Below are 21659 nucleotides of genomic sequence, written 5' to 3' on the forward strand. Positions count from 1 at the left end.
GTGCCTTGATTGGGTGACAGGCAATGTCTTTGAGGGAGGGTTGTCTGCTCAGCCTCCTCTGTTCCCAGCACAGGACTGACCAGCAGAGGCGCTGTGGACAGCACCATCTTTGGGTCTGTGGGTCCACGAAGTGAAATGAGCTCCGCCTGCTGGCCGAGTGAAGTGTGGGAGGGCAGGAATGTCTCTCTCTTTTATTTTTATTTTTTAAAGGAAGTGGGCTGCCTTTGGGAAAAGACACAAAGCAGGCTGTCAGCCGCCCTGATCCCGAGCAGTCTTAGCATGATGAGAGCAAGGATACCTAAGGCTGTGCCAAACATGTATCATCATTTTCACCCTCACAATGGAACCATGGAGTAGAAGTAACGGTCATTTCCAGTAGAGATGAGGAAACAGAGGTACTAAGAGGTGCAGGGATGGACCCCAGGCCACACCGTTAGGGAGCAATGATGCCGTGGCCACGCCAGCCTCTCAGTGCCAGGAACGTTTTAAGATGGGCACCACAGAAGGATCAGGGGTGGGGACTGGAATGTTGTTGGCACCGAGAGTATGACCTGGAAAACCTGACCTGGCTTGCTTATCTAATGGCGGCCTCTGGGAGTCAGGAGGCTTGGGCTCCAAGCCCAGCTGAACCGTTTTTCTGTGTCCCCAATGGCTCCCCCTTTCCTGAGCCTCAGTCACCTCATCTACATGCAGGCAACCATTCCACAGGGTCACCCCGCCGGAAGGAAACACAGCACTTCAGGCCAATAAGAGAAGTGCTGGTAAAGTGAACTGGAAACTCAAGGGCTGCCGGAAATGGAAATGAACACAGTTCCATAGAGACTGAGGTTCAAACCTCAGACCATCCTCGGCTCAGGGCCCCTGAGTGCGGAGATGCTCCTGAGTGCATGTTGGTGTGAAGGAACCTCACAGCCCCGAGGCACAGAGCCCTCCCTGGTGAACACCAGCCAGCACAGTCCCCATCCACACAGGCATGTGTCTTTGGTTTTATTATTACAAACACACCATGGCTCTGCCAAACCTCGGAGACCCTGGGCTCTGCGTGCTCCACCCACCTTCTCTGATCTACCTGGACCGGGCCACACGGAAGTGTCCAAACCACATGTAGACTTGAGGCGTGTTTGACAGAGCAGTTCAACGTGTAGCTTATAATGACGCCATTTCTCCAGCTGTGAAAGAGCTTTACAGAAACCATGCCGGGACTCCCCCTGGAGGCTGGGTTGCTTGATTTGTGTTTTGGGAGCTCCACAAAGTTTGGGTCCCTTTTCTGGAGCAGTGGGCAGAGGCAGGAAATTCCACATTTGGGACGGGTCCTTCCTGGAGGTGAATGTCAGGCAGTGACATCCAGGTCCCTCCATGGAGTGGGTTGACAGCCATGTGCAGAGAGAACAAAAATTGAAATGACACCTCTCTCCCTCCTCCCCCAACCCACCCAAGGCTCAGATCTCATTACAGTGCAGCCCATGTACATTGAAGTGTGATATTTGGTTTCAAAAACAATCAGTCTCTTTGGCAAACTGAGAGAAATTGGCAAGGAGCTGCAGAAGTGCATTCTTCCCGTGGTCCTTCGCACTAATGCTTCATCCTCTCTAATAACCGCTGGTAGACAGGGGCTGAAAGAGAGAAGTTTGAACAGTGAGAAGGATCCGAACTTCCCCAGGGCTAGGGCTTGTCAGTGTGGGCCCTTTCCGCCATACTCTCCTTGCACACAGCAGGTGCTCTGTGGTTTGTAAGACCTCCTGTCTTACTGAGGTTCTGAACTGGGATTTTCTACATCTATCAGCTTGGACCATGGCCTCACCACAATCTCCCGCCAAGCCCCTGTGCAATATCCCCAGGCTCCTAAAGCCAAACATTGATATCAACCCTAAAAGGTTGGCACTCTTATTATCTCCATCTTATAGAGAAGGAAACTGAGTGTTCTGTGTCTGACCCGGAAGGCCAGGCTTGCTTTATTGCCCCGTGATGTTTTTATCTACATAAAAGCAGACGGTAGGTATGGCCCGCTTGGAAGTAAGGCCCAACAAGTCAATGAGATCTTCACACCCAGACCAGACTTACCTAGTTTCACAGAGGTGTGGCCCTGCAAACAAGAACAAAAACACGAGGTGTCAGGGTTTGTAGGGAAAGGTATGTCTGCACCTGCTCACGGCAGTAGCTTCCTTCACCGCCACCCCAGCTCAGAACAAGCACCAGGGATGAGGAAGAGGAAGGGGCATGTGGAACTGCTGGGGGCGGGGGAGCTCCTCAGTTGGCATCATCAGTCCTAAGTTGAGGTGAACATTCCCGGGAGACCTCGAAGCTGGGCTTCCACCGAGACCACAGCCTAAAGCTTGGGGAGCTGGGACTGCACAGGGGTGGAAGGGGTGCTCAGGAGTAGGAGCTCAGGACCAAGAACCCTTCCTGAGGGGCACTAACACCTTCTTCCAGAAGGAAAGTGACACAGTCCAGCGGCAGGCCTCTGGGTTAAGGACTGCTTGTTGCAGGCTCCTCTCTTGAGGGGCAAAACTTGTTAGGTGCCCCCCATTGCCAAGGGGCTTCACCTGCCCTGAAGTAGCAAAGCAGCCTGAGCAGGGCTCCTGGGCCCTGCAAGGCTGGAAGCAGGATGAGGAGCAATAAAGAGTCAGAGAGGTCCAGAGAGGGGGTGGGGCCAAGGCAAGGAAGGCAGGCTCCGCACACAGAGCTGGCCCTGTATCCAGAACCCAAACCACAGCCCAGGATGCCCCAGGACCACCTGAGAGGGGCCATGTCATGGGAAACAGAAGAGTCTCTTAAAGGCCCAGGCTCAGGGCAGGCCAGGCCGCCATCTGGTGAATTCCTTGGAGAGATGGATCCTGGAGCTGTCTGTGCTCACCAGCAGTGGCCCCCATGGACAGAGGCTCAGAGGCCTCAGTGTGAAGGCCTGGGCTTTTGCCCGCAAAGGCAGCAGGGGCTGCCTGGGTTCTTTTCCCTGAACTCCACACAGGCCAGAGCGAAGGAGAGAGGGAAGAAGTATCTAGAGAGCCCTGGGGCAGGGGCCACAGAAGAGAGGGGATCTGGAGGGCCCCTCCATCGTCCCAAGAAGAAGACCAAGGAGGTTCAGACCAGGGGCGAACCTAGCAGGCATCTTACCCTGGAAAACGCTGACGCCTGTTTGAAAATCTCAAGTGCAGAGTCTGCAAGCTCGTCCCCTCGTTCCTGAGGTCTGTTGGCTGGGGATGAAAGAAAAGGCAGCGTTGGCGAGAGACACTATTAGCATGTCCTTCCTAACAGCCATGGCGGAGGGGCACTGTTGGGCTCTCTGGCTCACGTCTTCTAATGAATTTTCCCCCTAGAACTTTCATAAGGCGTGGCAGAATTTGGTCGTGGGGAGAGAGTACAGAGAAAGACGAATGCACAGGTGAGGATGGAGGCTGGGCTCACGTTCAGCTTTGCTGAAGGTAAAGAGAGCTGCCACGAGGCACGATGCTGAGAGAACCACACTCATAGCATCTCTCTGCCTGTAACCAACAACTGGGCTGTGTCTGAACGGGCCAAGACAGCCAGGCAATTCAGCAAAGAGAGGCCTGTCCTTGTGTTACTTGGTATAACATCTTGGAAACAACAGTCCTAATTAGCTTTCAAGTAGCCAAGGTGATGTGTTCATGAAGACTCACTTTGCATGTGGCACCTTGTTCCTATATGTGCTTAGGAGAGTTTTTTTTCTATCTAACACCAACCGCTAGAGAGGGGCCCAGCTACAAACTGAGAGGGCATGGGGCCTTACCTGGAGGCTGCAGGACAGTGGAGATGGCATAGACCACGCCGTTGGTGGCCATGATGTCCGCTTCAGCAACAGGCTCCTTGTTGACACTCACTACATTATTTTTCTGGCAGAAAAAGAGGCACTTGTTGTTGAACGTACAGCATACTTATTCATTCAGCAAATGTTTACTGAATGCCAGACCCTGAGCGAAGTGTTGGGGACACTCTGGTGAAAGGAACAGTCCCTGCGGGCTGCAGACCTTTGGTCTGGTACATGCATTCCAGTGCCTCGTGTGACTCAGCACGTTGTCATGTACAAAATGCTCTTCTGTGTTCCCACTTCTCCCTCACAGCAGTGCCTGGGGAGGAGGCAGATTTTATTGCCTCACTTGACAGAAGAGGAAACTGAGACTCAAGAGAGGCCAAGAGCGTCCTTTAAGCTCAGCTGGGGGGATGGATGGGGACAGAAGCGAGGCCTCCTGTTCTGGGTTAAGGGTGCTTTTTCCACTCCTTCTTGATGCCCTACTTAGGATTTTCTCATAGGAAGCGCACCAGGGAAAATCTGTCTTTGGCTTTCCTGAATGACCCACATGTCAGACCCCAAGGGGTCAAAGGGGGAACTGAAGCCTGTGACAGACAGGACCTGACCCCAAATCTAAGAGCCGAGAGAGTCTCTGGTGACTGGCATAAGTCAAACAAGCCATCCCTGCCTCCCCACATGCCTTCCCGTGCTCTGGAGGGAAATGGGTGAGCAAAGGGATGGCTGAAGGTCAGGAGAGAGCAGGACGCAGAGGCAGAGCCAGCTGCATCCTGGAAGAGTGGTCCCTCCACAGGAGCTCAGCGGCAGATCCAACGTGGAATATTTATGAACGAGCAGGACAAGGGAAGGCTCACAGATCAAGCATCAGAAGGAAAGCCTTTTGCGATGGTCTGGCTCATGGCACAAATCAGTGAGCCCTGAAATTGGGGGAAGCCGTAGGTTGGAGATTCATCTCTCAAGACATAAAAGTAATCGCCTATCATCTTACAGGAAGGAAGGTCTAAGACCCTCCCCCAGATGCCAATCAGAGGCTTTATTCCCCTGCAAGTGTGGAAGCTCTTATTCATGTCTAGCCACAATCTCACTTGATTTCCCTGAAGACCCTTTTCTATTTTCTTTCCACAAGATGCCCTCAGAGGTTCAAGATATATCTTAAAGACTGTGTGTGTGTGATGCCATTCCAGGGTGAGATGTGCCTGGAACCCTGGCAGAGGGCACAGCCAGCCTTTCAACTTTCAGACACACTCACTGAGCTGACTTCCAGCTTGTCGCCCTGGAGAGACTTCAGCCGCACCAGGGCCTCGATGCCGCCGCTCACCAGGATTTCATCACCAATGTGGTATTTCAGGATGCTGGCAAGCTCCTTGGCATTGCCTGCAGGTTTGTGGGAAAGAAAACAGAGTTAACCCCAAGGCTGGTCATTGGTGTGGTGGAGAAAGGGACAGAGGAGAAGACACAAATGGCCACCCCTGAGATGGAGAACTCCTGCCTGGCTAATGAACGCTCACTGAGCACCACTGTGTGCTCAGCCCTCTGTCCCACCACGCATGACCAGGGAACAAGACGTGTCCGTGGCCATGCATCCCCCCGGCTCCTGGGTTTGAGCACATGTTCTCTTGATGCTGAGAAGGAGTTAATCCATACTCCTCTGTGAGCATGACTCATGTTTCCATGAGCTAAATATTTGCTTGGAAAGCCAGGGACCTTTCCAGCACCGGCATCTGGGACATTTCATCATCAGCGTGGCTCCCGATGGCTATAACACAGTAGTGAAATATTTACACATTCTGCTCTCAAACGCATATTCTGAGACGGCTGTTTCCTGAAGGGAGAACTTAAAAGAGTCAACAGCTGCAATCTGGAGGAACCATGGAGCCGATGAGGTCAGGGCCAAGGGGGGATTCCCGACACCGCATCTCTCCTCCTCACATCTCAGCATTCCTTCCAGCCCACATCAGCTTCTCCACCAACTGGGGAAGCACAATTGCTCATAAAGGTGCACAGGCATTTCCCTAAATTAAGTGTGGGAGGCAATTCTTCAAGCTGCCAGCTGCTCTCTCATCTCTATCAAGGCTGCCACTGATGCTCACATTACCAGCCAAATGGCTGGATCTCCCCTGGGGGCTTATGGATGGTTATTTCCAGCATCTTGGAACTGAGAACGGAGAAAGTTTTAAAGCATTTTGGAGAGTCGGCTTGGTTATTCACACATCCACATTAGTGCTGTGTGATGGAGCCACAGGTACCAAGTGATTTCCAAACAGACAGTCTGCAGCTGGCATGAGCTTCCCTTCCAAGGAGACATTGCTAGCCCCCGAGGTGCAGGGCCCTAACACCCGATTGACTGCTAACGCCTGGCTGGCCCTCCAGCCCCCGGGAGTGCTGGGGTCTAACCCTGCCCTTGGGCCGGAGAGAGGGCGTGTTTGGGAAGCCTTGCCCTTGCCCCTCTCGGCCCCCACGCAGCTGAAAGTGAACCGGAAGCCTAGCAGGCTCAGGCCCCCGGGGAAATACTTCATTCCTGCTGGACGGAGAGGAGGTGGAAAGTTTATGTTCAGAATGCACTTCTGCCCTCTTCCCAGGAACATACGTCAGCATCAGAGACGCAGACATTCGTTTAGCAATAAAGAAAATTAAACAGGACACAAATCCAGCTCACAGCTGCCTGCAACCTGAACTTTCTATTCCGTTCCAGAGCAGGAAGGGAGGTGTAGACTATGTGGGCCTGAAGGTTTGGCCGAGGTCCTTCCTCTTCAGGCCCACTTCTCTGCCATGGGTGGAAGTGTCTCTTACGAGCAGGCGTCAGAACTCAACACTGCAGTCCTGTCCTACTTCCCCACCAGCATAGCCCTTACTGTGTGTCCAACATGTGGGAATACCTCATTTCATCCTCGCAACAAGGAGCTCAACCTCCCTCAGTTTTCTAATGGAAAAACTGAGGCTCAGAGAGGTTAAGCAACTTGCTAGAGGTCACTCAGCTCGTAAATATCAAGGAGTCAGGATTTGAACTTGCCCAAGCTCTTGACCACTAGGTTTCTTCTCAAACATCCTCAGCTACATTTCTCAGGGCTGTGAGTAGCTTCCAGTCAAGCTTTCATCCCAAGAGAGGTCTGATGCAGGTCAAAGGCTTCATTATCCCTGTTCTCACAGGTCCCAAGTGGAAGCCATGTCCCGATGACTGGGCTGGTAGTTACCCGCCCTGAAGTCCTTTATGCTCTTCTCTGCCTTGTTTGGTGCCCAGAAGGCTGACTGTTATGAAAGGTATCTTCCGGGCTCCCTCCTGCCCCCTCCTGTAGCCAGCGGACAGGAGGCCTGGCAGCAGTGGGGGTGGGGGTGGGCTGAGCTCATAGTGGCCATGGTTCTGACAGCAGCTATACTGTGACTCTGGCCACTGTCCTGTGCCCCATGTACAGCTCTCCTGGCCTGCCCACCCCACCCCTCCACCCCCAGGTCTGCCATGGTTGTCCGTCCCTAGGTGCCATCATACTCTGCCACATTCTTAACCCTGTCCACAATTCTGCCAATAGCCTCTCATTAAATTTCTTCCAGTCAAACCCTTCACAACCTGCCAACTCTTTCCCGCTGGGAACCTGACTAATACTTTAGAAAAGCCGATCTATGCACATAAGTTGGTCTTTACCCAAGAGTTTGTTCAGCTCTCCTGGCGGCATGGCTTGGAAGGCCTCATCGGTGGGAGCAAAGACTGTGTAGACCCCTTCCCGGTTGAGCATCTCGGTCAGCCCTGCAGTCTGGATGGCGGCTACCAGCATCCTATGGACACATGCACAGAACCGGTCACTTTCCCACATACACCCCGTCACCATGGGCAGGGGGAGCCCGGAGCACTGGGATTCACCTTGCACCCCTTACAAAAAAAGGGACAATTCAGTCTGTTTCTTCTCTCCTGAATGCTAAGCTCAGTTAAATGGCCAGAAGTCAAAGGCCAGAGCAGGAAGGAGGGAGAGGCCAGTGGCATGGCTGACCAATGACCCAGATACTGGCAGAGCCATTGGACCCTGGGGATGTGATTCTGGGGAGGGTGGCCAGGTTCTTGTGCAGGCGGCTGAACTCAGTGACAGGAACATTCAATGTCACAGCACCTAGTGGTGAGGAAGTCAGGAATGGAGAGAAGGGGCGGAGAGAATGGGCAGGAAGAGTAGTGCAGGGAGCCTGAATAGGTGTGGCACGAAGCCTGCAATGCAGTTGGTAGATACCACACAGGGAGACATACATACATTCAAAACAGGGTGCTCAGCTCACTTGGGGTTTTAGACTGAGGACATGATGTCTTCCTTGCACTTTAATAATAAAAACTCGGTCCCTCCCTGTCCCCCATTGATGTGAGGTTACACTTCCTTTTTCTCAACTTCGGCTTTCAAGGTCACCCTGATCTTTTCCACATCCCAAGCCTGGATGGTCACACCAACGTGTCACTAATGTTCATTGACCCCCAGAGGATTAGGGGTTGGGGGGGAGGAGCTTGACAAATTACAGCCATCCAGAGTCCTCCCCAGCATGACCACTTGGCAGAATCCCCGCCTGGGTTGGGGCTGGTTACCTGAAGCGATTGTCCCCCTTCAGGACATCCATGACGGTCCCCACGGGGGGTGTCAGCATCCGGTCTATGGTGAATAGGGTCCCGTACCTCCCCCTCTTGTCATGGGCGGCGATACAGCTGTTCTCGATGCACAGGCTCTGTGCAAAGGGGGCAGAGAGAGGGCAGGTTATCCCCCAACCAGAGGCCTCCGACTTGTGCTGATGGCCTCATCCACAAACATCAATGAACATGTATTGGGGTGGGTTTTCAAGACTAGGATAAAATTATGTATTTCCTCTGGGAAAGAAAAACTTAAAAATAGTGTTCCTTAAGGAAAGAGGGCCATAGAGGCTCCAATAAAGTTACACAGAGGCCCTGTAATGGGAATATCAAGTTACTTGAGGTCCATCAACAATGATCAAATAAATAGGTCAAGTCTACTGATTTATTTATTGAACTGATGTCAACAATCTTTGGTCCAATGATGCTGGTTGGTCTCCAGCAGGAGCTATGCTGTGTTGTGCTTCCTGCCTGCTAGTCCAGGGTAACAGTTGGGTTTGAAGAGAGAGAAGAGAAAGGAGAAGAGAAAAGAGAACCTTTGGACCAAGGAGGGCTGTGCTTCAGTCCAGGAGGCTTCTCTTCACGTTAGCTAAGAAGGAGTCAGACCTCCAGCCTTCCACCTTTTTTCTTCATCCCTTTGAGTTCAAGGTGGACTCTGCCTACCTAGGTAGGTCAGACAGTGTGTGGCTTATTCCCAAAGGCCTCCAGAAAAACAAATTCTAATCCTTCTGCAAAATCTCATGTAACTCTTGATATCCTAATATATAAAACCCTGAGTCTGTCACATCCGCAAAGACTGGAGACTCGACCTAACGCCCAGGCTGTGCATGCAGCAGGCTCTGGTGGGTGGGGACTGAAGAGGCCTGGATGCAAGGGAGGGCCGGCAGAGGGTGGAGCGGCCCCCACTGGCCTTGCCCCCTCCCAGCTGGGAAAGAGAAAGAGGAACACAGGGAGGCAGGAAGGCCTGGAGGACTCCTGAGGAAACCAAAGAGAGACAGAGACTGGGCAAGTTAAGGCCTGCAGGGGAGAGCAGTTGGGGGCAAGATTAGGTCACCGAAGAGGGCAGTTAGGGGCGATTAGGCAGGCAGACAGGCAAGTGAGTGGTTAGGAGCCAGTGGTCCCAGATTGTGAGAGGGATGTCTGACTGCTGGTTTAGGCCTGATCCCACAAGGGTTATACCCCAAGGGGTCCCCAATTGGAGAGGATGCAGGCTGGGCTGAGGGAATCCCCTCATGACCCAGGCACAAATTTTTGCACCGGGCCACTAGTTATATGTTTTGTAGAAATTCCTCCCTTACTTATTAGAAGCCAGTTCACAGGCAAGCTCCTAGTTATTGAGAACTTTTTTTAAAAAATACTAATACAGCCTTTTTTTTTTTTTTGAGCTGAGGCAAAGGAGGACCCAGAACTTACATTACGATAAACAAAAACTCTCAGTTTTTTGCCGCCCAGAGTCTCCAGGGTCTGTCCATGGTACAGATACTTGGAGGCCAGCTGGTCTTTAACCATATGGTTCCGAAGCAAATTCTTCATTCGGGCATCAATGCGGGGGCTTCCATCTGTAAGAGGCGGCACGGTCAGGCCAGGGCCAGGGCCAGGGCCAAGCCCAGAAAGGAAGAGTGGAGAGACAAATGAGGTGGAGAGCCTGGCTGTCCTTGAGTTTGGAAATGGAGATTGAGAAATCAAGTGAGGCTGCAATATTCCTTAACATCTTCTACCTTCTGGGAATTACAAAAACACAAGAAGGTCCAGACAACTGAGGGGGTTGGAGTTTTGCCTGAAGAGGGAGGGGAATGCACGGACACAGCTTGGCCCCAGTCTCCGCCTTTCCTGAGGCCAGGACTCAGCTGTCTCCTCATTGACCGCCTGACTAGCACATTGGCATTGATCCTTTCAATTAAAAAGCCGGGGAGTGCTCTGCTCCCCAAACAGATTCTAACTCTTGAATTCTGAGGACCAGAGCCCCAAATGCATCCTCTGCTCTGCCAAAGGAAACAGCAGAGGCTCTGAGGTTCCTGGTGAAGTCACATCTGCTTTCGGTTGAGCTGGGCGGGAATGCTCATGCTCCACAGGGTGCTGTAAATTAGGGAGGTGACAGTGGTGGGGCAGCAGCCCCCTCAGGACACCCCCACAGGGATGCCTTCCTTACATTACCTTTGAAGACGGAATTCAGGGGGGCCAGGAGAGTCAGCCGCTCACTTCCAGAGAGGTGGGTGCTGAAGCCCGCTTGTGTGAAAAGATCAATGGCGGTGGAAACATCGGACTCTGCAGCCAACTCAAACAGTGTCTTGGCTACAGGGAAGGAGAAAGTGGGTTCAAAAGTTAAAAGTGCTGTTTTCATTTATCATTCATTCACCCCAGAGCATGACACCCATCAGCAGGAATGTCAGCCCGTGAGTCAACAGCGCCTCTGAACGCTGCTGGGGCACCACAGGCTGGTGTCATCAGGGGACGGTCACCCAGAAAATCTCACTGGTTGGGGAAGCAAGGTGAGGTCCAGTGGGGCAGAGGTCTGCCCCTGTTCCGCCCTTGGGCAGGGCACTAACGCCAGGGACACAGGCATCGTTGTCGGTTCTGAACAGCAGATGATGCCAATGACCACACCCATGGAAAGAGTTTTCCGCTGGTTTGGTTCCTCCTATGAAAATTCCTCACTCACGCGAAGTAGCCCTCCCTGGAATTCCAGCACGGGGCTAGGATGCTGAATGACACCCAAGCCGAAGTCCATTCGGTCATTTCTCCTGGGGTCACTGACTCTGGGTGCTTGCGCACTACTGAGAAAGCGACCGCCCTCTGTGTCAACCAGATCTTCCGAAAGGCTCCTGTGTTTGAGTCACTCCCTCCCCAGACTTCAGTGACTCTCTACTACCTCCAAGATAGCGTCTGGACTGCCGGGCCTGCAGCTCAGATTCTCCATGATGTGGCTGCAACCTACCCGGCGCTCAGGCCTTTTCTCCTGAGAGGCTGTGAGCTGGGTGCAGGTAGGGAATCGGCCCCAAAGATCCTCAGATTCCCCTGGCTCCGCCACCATGGATGACAGAGGGGACGGTGGGCCTATTGGGACCAAGGCCCACAGAGGCCTGTTTACCTGAATCTGGGATGAGTAGCTCGTCGATGTAGTGGATCACGCCGTTGGTGGCCAGGATGTCTTTGTTGGAGATGATGGCCTTCCCGTTGATGGTGAGCATGTCCCCGCTGCAGCCCACGTCCAGCGTCGTGCCTTGCAGGGTCTCCACGGACAGCCCCGCCACAATGGCTTCGGCACACATGGACGACTTCAGGATGTGGTTGTTCAGCAGGTCTGGGGGCAAACCGCACGGGAGGGTCAGGGCCGCTCCAGGTAGTCTCAGGGGCCAGCTCACCGACTGCCCAGGGCTGTGAGGATTCTGTTCTCTCAGAGGCCGACCTTCCAATGAGGCTGAGGCCCTGCATGGCCAGATCTTTCTCTCCTGCTTGCTGTCCCTTTACAACTAGCCAGGCCTCTGTGGTCAGGCTGCCGGAATTTGAATCCCAGCTCGACCACTGACCAGTGGTGGGCCTGGGCAAGTCATTTAGCCTTTTAGAGTCTCAAGTTCCTCAGTCTTAGCACAGCACTCAGCTCCTAGGGCTGGTGTAAGGAGGACATGGAACTCTGAACGTGAGGCACCTGGCACAGAGCCGGACAGAGCAAATGCCTAAAACATGTTAGTGATTCACTTATTAACATGAACTTCAGGGTAAATTCTCTTTGATCATTTGGGCCTTTAACTCTCTCTGAGTCTGGCCTGGACCCCCAGCTCTGCCTCCCTCCTTAGTTAGCACCTGAACTTCAAGAATAGGGGAAAAACTCAAATGAATTTACCCTCGGACTTTTTATCTTCTGACTTGAATAAAAATGCCAAATGTGGTAGGAAGATGGGAAAGTAGCAAATGAGGTTATGCATGATTTGTACGTTTTATTTGCTGTTGTACATTTTACCCAAAGGTCTACTACTTGCCCAAGCTCTGCCTCAGGGACCAGACCTGGGCTGGAGAGGACGAGGGGGACGCGGCCAGCCCCAGCCAGGCAGAGCCGGTTCTGGGACCGCCGCTCACCAGAGCTGCCAAGGCCCTTTGTCTCATGTTCCCACCACAGAGGCAGGTTTCAATCTGTCCTGAGTGTGGGAACCAAAACCACGCTGTCACGGTCAGGAGGAAGCTCTGAGGCCGCAGGCCATGGACACCTGTTGGAGAGTCGAGGGCCGGCAAAGCCAGGGCTGACCCAATTTGGCCGGTGGGAGATAGAAATGATGGCAAGACGCTATGGGAATGAGGCCTTGGGGGTTTCGCTTCTCAGGGACGAAGGCAGGGGTCGGGTCGGAGTGACCTGCCAGGGCCACTCTCAGGGCGAGCAGAGCCAGTCTCCAAAGGGGGCACACCAGCCTGGAGCTGCTTCTTGCCTGTCTGCCAACCCCCTAATAACAACAGGACACTGTGGGACAAACTTGTGGCCTCTGCCTTCCAGCTGGCAGTCAACCCCCCACCCCCAACCCCACAGAGGGCTCTTGCTTCGAGCAGACGGGTTACTGAATTGGGAAAGGCAGATGTGCATACAGTAAATATTAGGGGTGTGTTTTTTTTTCTCACTTTATGCTGAGATGCATCCACATCTCACCTCCTCCAGGAAGCCTTCCAGACCCCTGAAGCTGCAAGTGCCCACCCATGTCTTGCTCTCACGGTGAGACTCTCTGTCACTGTATACCTTTTGTAAGCCTGTCGGCACCACTGGGTTTACACTTCCTTGAAGGTAAAGGCTATAGCATGTTTACTTTTGTGGCCCAAATCCTGGCTCTGGCCAGACACATAGAGGCAGCACAACCTCTGGCCACGCTAGATCCCCGTCTGTGCTTTCAGCAGTGTGCCCGTTCCCATCCCCGCATGGCTGTAAGGAGAACCCGTTGCATTTACAGGTTGTCGGAAATGCAGCAGGCATTGCATATAGTTCATTCCAAAGGTGGGTTTGAATAGATTCAAGAGAAATGAAGTTGTCCCTGGGGTATATCTGGGAGGAATAAGGGTGCCTGGGGTACCCAGGGGAAGGGAGGCAGACTCCCCTTGCAGGGGACTCAGGGGTTACCAGGCAGCAGCTCGGTGGTCTTGGAGCTGAAGGGGGCACAGAGCCTGGCCTCCCCTCCTAATCTCCTCACATGCTTGTTCCTTCCCTAATCTCCTATCTCCTCCGGCAATAATTAGTACACTCCCTAACACAGAGCTCACTGAGAAGGTGAGGAAGGACCTGGCAAGAGTCGACTCTAACTGGTTTTTAATTACCATTCCCGATTATCTATGACATCCTTGGCCAGACATAGGAAGAGTTCAAGGGTCAGCATGATGATTCCTTTTCAACGATGCCAGGACCTGCCGCCCCCTCCCGATATCACCAAGTTGCCACCTAACCAGCAGCCTTGTTCTGACTTTGATTATTTGGGCCTTTAACTCTCCCAGAGTCTGGCCTGGACCTCCAGCTCTGCCTCCCTCCTCAGCCCAGCTGTGTCCTTATGCAAAGGCTGCCAGATTCCATATGTGCCCCTCTGGCCAGGGCTCTGCTCTGACCACTGCAGAGATAGGGCTGGTTGGGAGCAACGAGATAGGATGGCAGACGCATGTCTATCTAGGATGAGAGCAGGCCTTGGGCTCAGTGTGGCTGCTCCCAGGAGGTGACAACACGAACTAAGGGTGCTCACCTTTCAGGGCCCCTGGGTCACCCAGGATCCGGTTCAAGGTCGCAGCAGGAATCTTCTCGAAGGCCTCATTGGTGGGGGCCAAGAGTGTGAACTGGCCATCACCTTCGAGCAGGGTGTTGAGCCCCGATGCAGCCACGGCAGCCTGTGGGAAAGAGAGGGAATGGGGCGCTTCCTGAAGGCTGGGGGAACATCTGCAGACAAGAGACACACACAGCCTCGCCAGTCCTCTCTCGGAGCCCGAGATGAAAAGGAAGGCCAAACCAAAGCTCACTTCCTGCCATGGCCTTGGGGAGCTTGCCCAGCCTGAACCCCAGCCGCTCTGGCCATGTCTCAGTTACTTCGTGTGCCTTCTCCCTTCCTGCCTCCAGGCTGGGCCCTGCCCTCTCCTCTTTGCTTTCTGTGACTCCTATTCCTTCTGTAGGCCCCAACTAAAATGTCATTTCTTTAAGCAGTCAATGTGACATCGCCTCCCACTTCACCTCACCCTGCCACTGCGCCCAATGAAAATGAGTCTGTTACACATATCTACACAGCTTGCTGTCCTTCTCATGTTTTAATTAAATAGTTATTGGTAATAATTATTGTGTGAGCCCCGTGAGTGTAAGGTTCAGATCACCCGTTACCTACAGAGCAGCTAGAACGGCTCTCAGGATGAAGGTCTGCAAGGCCTTGAAGGAGCTGGCCCCTGCTGACCTGGCCACGCCCCCTCGCCTTGTGGTTACCTCTCTGTCTTTACTCTGACCCCACTGGCCTCCTGCTTGCCTTTATTTCTTTACTTCTGCCCTCCCCTCTGCCTGCTGTGCTTCTAAAGCTGTGTTTTCTTTCCCTCTCTCTTTATGTTTTTATTGATTTTAGAGAGGGAGAGGGAGAAAGAAACATCAGTGTGAAAGAGAAACATCAGTGTGAAAGAAACATCAGTGAGAAACATGAACTGGCCTCCTCCCGCATGCACCCCAATCAGGGATCAGGTAATGGAGCCTGCGACTTGGGCATGTGACCTGACTGGTAATCAGTCCTTTCCGTGCATGAGATGATGCTCAACCAACTGAGCCACACAGGCCAGGTCTGAACTGCGTTTTGGATAACTGGCTGTTCTCCTTTTTCAGGCCTCAACTGAAAAGTCACCTCTTCCAGAGAGACCTTTCCTGACCATCCAGTCCCAGCTAGCCTCCTCTGCTCAACACTTACTGACCACACGCTTCCCACAATCTGTGGAAACCTTGTTTGTGTCTTGTCTGTCTCTCCAGAAAGGCCATACATGCCATTGAGGACAGAAATCTGTGTATCTTGTTCACCACTCTACCCTTGTCACACAGAACAATGCCTGGGAAGTAGCAGGTGTTTAACTAAGTATGTGTTTGCAGAAGGAAAAATAGGTGTTAGGAAGAAGCTAAGAAGGAATATTTGACAAACATAAACAGTAAGAAGAGACCACTTGGTGGGGATCAACTGATGTTAATCAAAAGATGTCTCCCCCCCACCCACCCCCACCCCGCCAAATGTGACTCCCACTCTGTGAGAACATCATTCCTGTGCAGGCTCCTGACCTCTGAGTGACCCGGAAGGAAAGCAGGGGAAGAGCTTAGACAGCAGGGCCCTCCGGAGCCACTTCCTGAGGCCACCCCAGTGCAGCCGGGGTGTTTTCTCTCTGTGTTGGAGATCTCCAGGGGAGGAGCCACCCCACTCCCACCCCATGTCCATTGTGGTCAGGAAGTTCTCCTTGAATCAGGGCAAAAACCCTGACAGGGCAGCCTGTGTTCACTTCCTTTGAGCAGCGTTGCCAAGAGGAACGCCCGCCTGCCACTCCAGTTGTAAGTCTTCTGGGCAGTGGGGAAGGACAGGGTTCCATGGCCCCCTCCTGCTGGCCTGGGCTCCAAGGAAACATGGCTATGGCTGGAGCAGGGCTCATGGTGGGGACCTGTGGTCAAGAAGTCCATGCAGCCCAACAGGCCATTTATTCTAAACCCACAGGTGGGAGGCATCACCCGGGAGGAAGAACCTTCCCACCTCTGGAACCCACAGCGCAGGCCCTGGCAGCTCAGAGGACCCTGTCCTGCTGTGGCCACAAACCACTGAACTTCCTGGGGAAGCCAAGGAAAGGAAGGCTTTACAGAGGAGAAGACAGGCTGGGGGAATTGATAGCAGGCAGTTATGATGTTTCCTGCGGCCAAGCTGGATCTAATTAAGAGATTCCCCATGTTCACGGTGTTTAGAAAAACTTGCTCCATGTCCGCTGCATGCCCGTGAACATGGAGATGCCCCTGTTCCTCCCGCTGCCTCTGGGCCCCCTCCCAGGGCAGTCCCTCACCCGAAGGGTCTCGAAGGTGTCCTCGATCTCGATGATCTGCTGGATGTTGTTGCTGATGGTGGAGATGACCCTGTCAATGAGGTGCACCACCCCGTTGGTTGCATGGTGGTCAGCCTTCAGCAGCCGGGCACAGTTGACGGTCACAATCTGCCCAGAGAAGGAGTGAGAATGAGCAGTTAACACATCAGAGGCACAGTCTCAAAGCCCCAGGCGGGGAAGACACAGCACAGGATGGTGTTCCACAAGCTGTGGAACCAGAGGCCCGAGGAAAAGCAGGCGCAGGAGGCAGAGGATTACCTGCAGCTACGGCACCTGTGGGACCAAACCTCAGAAAGCAGACCCCGTGTGGACCAGGAGTGAGCTCAGGGTGGGCACAAGGCAATCTGTGTAACGGGGCTGCCTACCCCATTGGGATAGTGGTGGATTTGGATGTCCGAGTTCTGGTACATGGAGGTGAGGGCCGTGCCGTGTTTCAGCTCGTCCGTCAGGACCCGTCTGTTCACCATGTGGTAGCGAAGGGCGTTGAGCAGCTCGATGTTGACATTGCTCACCAGGGAGTCCAGCACTTCCTAGAAGGTCAGTGTGACAGTTAGGGGGCTGCAGACCCCATGTTCACGAGATGGGTCATTGCTATCCTGGCAAAGATGCTCTGAAGCTCCAGTGACCCAGGCCCCCATTCTTCCAAGGACCCCTCCTCAGAGAACACTGAGGTCTGCCTGTCCGGTTGACAGCAACCTGGTGAGGTATGTTTTAGCTCAAGTTCCCTGGCTTTGTCTGAGGGCTAAGAGAAAACTTTCCTGAAATCACTACAGAATCTCATCCTTCATGCCCACCAGCCCGCCCCTCTGGGGAATAAGGCAGCCCCAGGAAGAGTCCCCTGGGCAGAGGAGGTCATCTCACAGCTGGCAAGGAAGCCCAGGCCTCGTTGCTGGGGGCAAAGATGGTGAAGCTGCCAGGCCCTTCCATCTCGGGCCTCAGTTTCTCTGTGCGGTCCGTGTACAGCTGAGTGGTGGTTGATCCAACGACTCCCAGCGTCTCGTAAAGGTTGGAGAGCGGTAGGGCTGCAGGGGCAGAGGACAGAGGAGGGATGAGCCTGTGAGGCCACCCCCACCTGACCACACCTTCCCTGTCCATAGAGGACACACATCTAGGAGTGTGTGGGCAGGCCCGGAGCCAGCCTGCCGGTGGTTGCTGGGGCAGGGGTGGGGTGGAGGGAGGGGATAGCTCAGAGCGGGGCTGAAGCTTTCTCATGCTTCTTAAAACAACTCAGTCAAATGCTTCCCTACTTGAACTCAACCGATTGGTAATTTTTTATCATTTTAACCATAGCAAAGTAAAGCTGTAGTTCACAGGCATTTAGATAGTACAGGCGGGAATGTACTGGTACACCAGAAATAGAGATCCTAATTACAAACGAGTCTGACAGATTTATCTAGGTGTTGAAACTGGTTCTCAGAATGAAAGTACTCTGTAAGTCTTCGAGGTACTTTGTGTATTTACAAGTAGCTTAGCGGGGGGCTTGGCCTCACGAGGGAGCAGCGTAATCTTCATTTCACAGGGCGTGAAGCTGAGGCTCGAGGCTGAGCTGCCCTTCTGAGGCCTCGCTCCTTTCCCATTCCATATTCCCCGCCTGTCCTTCCACTCAGGACAGGAATGCCATGGCCCAGACCATGCCAACCACGCCTCCCTCGTGATACTGGCACCAACCAAATTGTCCCCTTCCTTTTAAATCTGCCTCACATTCTCAACCAATAAAATAGCATATATTTCAAAGTTTGAAAAAAGTATCCTCTGTATCATCCCTGGTGTGTATGGAACTAAAAGGAAGGCTCTGATGAAATTCACAGGAACACGCAGTCCTTGGCCTCATGTGGCCATTCGTGGCACTTTTGTTGAGTGTGGACAGGCCCGTCTGGACTGCCACTCTCCTCCGATGGGCCAAGTTTCCACAGAGCGAGGTGGAGGTGATGTGGCGCTCCCAGCCCACGTGTGCTCTCTAGCAGCGCCGGACAGAAGCGCTGACTGTGTTAGAATCACTCCCAGCCCACGACCAGTAAGGTCAGGAGCCTGAGAAGAGCACGGATAGGTGGTCAGAACTGTAGTCTGTTCCACCCTCTTGTCGAGGGGATCATCTCAAACAGGAGGGAATAGTAGGAAACTTCAGTTTCCAGCTTCCACCTTCTCGCCCTTATAGAGCTTAGAAGGCCAGAGAGCACGTGGGGGGAGGGGGGAAAGTCCACACAGCTCATCCCTCCACCCCCCACTCAGGCTCTGCTGCCTCCATCTGCACCAACAGGCAAGGCCTGACTTATTCACCTGCAGGGCAGCCCTTCTCTCCAGGGACCTTTTCATATCCAGGACAGCACTCGTAGCTGATGACTCTGCAATGAGACATACAAACGCAGTATTAGCAGGGCTCCCCTCCTCCTCACAGGCCAACCGTCCTCTCTCCTGGAAGAATGGTCTCCACCAGCGAGGAAGGGAAATGGCGGGTAAACATCCTGCTCACGGAGGAATTGTTCAACTATCATGTCTGTGCCTTTCATTGGCAAGGGAGCTTGTCACTCCTCCTCGGCTTTGCAGAATATTCCTGACGGTACCAAGAAGTCTACCGCCTGGGAATGGTCAGGGGACTGTGGCAGCACATTCAACAGTGGGATCTGAATATACCAAGAGCTTATATCTCCAGTGTAATTCCTGGGGACCCGGCAGTTCCCGAGAGGCCGCAGGGAAGAGCAGCAAGAGCCCTGGACCTCTCCAGGCAGCCCCGCCTCATCTCTGGGACTCAGTTTCCTCATCATGTGAGGGTCATTGGATTAAATCTCTCGTTGCCTTCTAGCTCTCCGTTCAATAACCAAAAGGACAACATGTATATGATCAAGTTGTTCTCAGTCTTTACAATCAAACTTTTAAAATTATAAAAACAAAGCTCCTATTACCAAGATGTTGTTGTTTTTTTAAATTTAAATTAAAAACCAAATTTTAATCGACAATCCCATCAACCTTTCAGGAGGTGAGCAATATTGCCAGTTTGCAAGTCTCCTTGTATTTGGAGGAACAAGACGGGCAGTATACAGTTTTACATGTTGAAATCATTTGGCAGAGAAACTTCAAACTTTCTCTTGTGCTAACTCAGATCAGTCCGTCTTGGAATATTTTCGTCTTCCGGAGGTCTGAATCAGAGCTTCAGCTAACCTGGCGTTCTGGGGAAGGCCCAAGGACTTCAAATATCATTGCAGGGAAGTCGCTGTTTTAAAAGCCTACACCCGAAAGACTTGCTTCACATAATTGCCCCCGTGCTGCCTCAGGCTACCCCTGCACTGGCAGTGTGGGCACAGGCCTCCTGGGCAGCCTGGAACCAGAGGCAAACAGCCATGCCCTGCCCCTCCCGTGAGGACAGTAGAGGACTTAGACTGGACCTTCCACAGAACAGCTCGCCACTCTCTCAGGGGCTGTCTGATGACGTCACCAGAAGAGAAGCAGGCAGATCGGAAAGAAACAGGGCTTGCAGTGGGGGCGGGTGCTTTCAAAGAGCCCATACATTCTGCTCTGATTAATCCCCTGGAGTCAGCTCAGGGAAGCCCTGGTGAGTCACGTTCATCTGTTATCCAAGGTGGTGTTTCAGAGACGGACTGGCTAGGATTCTCAGGCTGCTGGGGAGCTAGCTACAAGGCGTCATTGGCCAGAAATGCTCCCCGCCACCCCCCAGGGTATGGCTGAGGTGACAAACCATGCACATTCTTCTTTGTCCTGTTCTCTCCATCTTTCTGCCTCTCTACTCCCCCTTTTCTCTGGCCCTCCTCTAATCCTGTTCCTTTCTAATCTGTCATCCCTACACGTATAAGGCTAACCAGGCTGGTGGTCTCAGGACTCAGCTTGGCCAATCCACAAATTTATTTTTAATACCTAAAGTAAAATTTGATGACTGCTCAACCTCTCGAAGACAGTGTGGTGCAACAGAATAAGTATAAGAATTAGAATTGTTGTGTGACCCATCAGTAACTACCAAGATGACACTGAAAGTCCATTCTCTCTCGGTCTCAGTTTCCTGATCTATAAAATGGGATGAAGTTAAACTAGATGATCTCTAAGGTTCTTCACAATTTCACATTCACAATTCTGGTCAATGGGATTAATTCTAGGCCAGTGGTCGGCAAACTTATTAGTCAACAGAGCCAAATATCAACAGTACAAGATTGAAATTTCTTTTGAGAGCCAAATTTTTTAAATTTAAACTACATAGGTAGGTACATTGTTATTTACTTAACTAGGGTACTCCTGAGCTGGCCTTTGCTAAAAACTCAGGGGTCAAAGAGCCTCATGTGGCTCTGGAGCCGCAGTTTGCCGATCACTGCTCTAAGAGGAAGAAGAACTCTATTTCAAAGAAGGAGAGTGCCAGCTTCTCCCAGCTAACCCTAGGGAGAGCTCCAAGCCTTGAGCCCATAGGACCAGGGGACACCCATGCGTGGGATCCCCGGCTTTCTGTGATAAATACCAGGGTTCTCTTCCGGGGTACAGGGTTAGGGTTAGGCCAAGCCCGGCAAAGTTCATTTCCTTGCAAAAGTGCCTGGGTAACATTCCATGACCTTGGAAAAGCACAACTGGAGGATGAGTCTTCTCCTCAAAGCCTTCCTTCTCCCTGGGACCCTTCTATACACATGCCATGCCTTGGAGCCCAGCCACACTGGCCCTGGTGAGCCATGTGACTCACCAATGACTCTTCTCCCAGGGTGTTAGCACCTGAGTTCCATCCCCAAAAAACCACAAGAGAGCTCAACGGCTCAGGTGACTTCATCAAGAATTCACTGAGGACAAAAGAAAACCAACTGCCCAAGTGTAAACTGGTTCCTGTGGCCAAGCATCTGTGTGGGTGGGGGAAGTGGTGAGAATGACAGGAGAAACGGGGCTGGGAAGGAGGGACGGATCTAAGCCGAAAAGTCTCAGCCTGCAGAAGGATACATAGATGGAATCAGAAAGCTGCAAGGACTCTGAGGCACAGAGGGGTTTTCAATTTCTTTCCCATTGCTCTTGACAAAGCACATCTTTTGGGGAAAGCTGACTGATTTGGAAAGTTTAACTCTGAGAGGACACAGGTTTCTCTCCAATGTGGTCAGAGCTAACCCTTGTCCTCCCTCACTCACTGTGCCCGTCCAGGTGGGCTTTCTGCACCCATGTTCCCCAGCAGCCAGGTGTGGGTGCCACACTATGCCCAGCAGGGGCTCAGTCCCCCAGCTTTTTCCTGGTTTTCTACCAGACAGCTTTCTCCTAATCCTCTCACCTGCTGACCTCTCC

General features: G+C 52.7%; 1 protein-coding gene across 1 annotated transcript in view; it reads right to left on the reverse strand.

The window, feature by feature from the left end:
- Positions 1–964: 964 nt before the first annotated feature.
- Positions 965–21659, reverse strand: part of TGFBI (transforming growth factor beta induced) — a 33445-nt gene continuing 12750 nt past the window's right edge. Inside the window, exons 3-17 of the mRNA XM_084884529.1 lie at positions 18684–18748; positions 17268–17428; positions 16772–16936; positions 16368–16514; positions 14060–14201; positions 11446–11658; positions 10512–10649; positions 9771–9916; positions 8319–8455; positions 7401–7531; positions 5013–5137; positions 3746–3848; positions 3112–3191; positions 2062–2083; positions 965–1613 (exon numbers count right to left, since the gene is read on the reverse strand). Of these exons, the coding sequence (XP_084740655.1) occupies positions 1573–1613; positions 2062–2083; positions 3112–3191; positions 3746–3848; positions 5013–5137; positions 7401–7531; positions 8319–8455; positions 9771–9916; positions 10512–10649; positions 11446–11658; positions 14060–14201; positions 16368–16514; positions 16772–16936; positions 17268–17428; positions 18684–18748 (1816 nt within the window). The 3' untranslated portion in view covers positions 965–1572. The remainder of the gene's footprint in view (positions 1614–2061; positions 2084–3111; positions 3192–3745; positions 3849–5012; positions 5138–7400; positions 7532–8318; positions 8456–9770; positions 9917–10511; positions 10650–11445; positions 11659–14059; positions 14202–16367; positions 16515–16771; positions 16937–17267; positions 17429–18683; positions 18749–21659) is intronic.

This window comes from Pipistrellus hanaki (genome assembly GCF_964339955.1).
Source record: "Pipistrellus hanaki genome assembly, chromosome: 5".
In the NCBI taxonomy this organism is placed as follows: domain Eukaryota; kingdom Metazoa; phylum Chordata; class Mammalia; order Chiroptera; family Vespertilionidae; genus Pipistrellus; species Pipistrellus hanaki.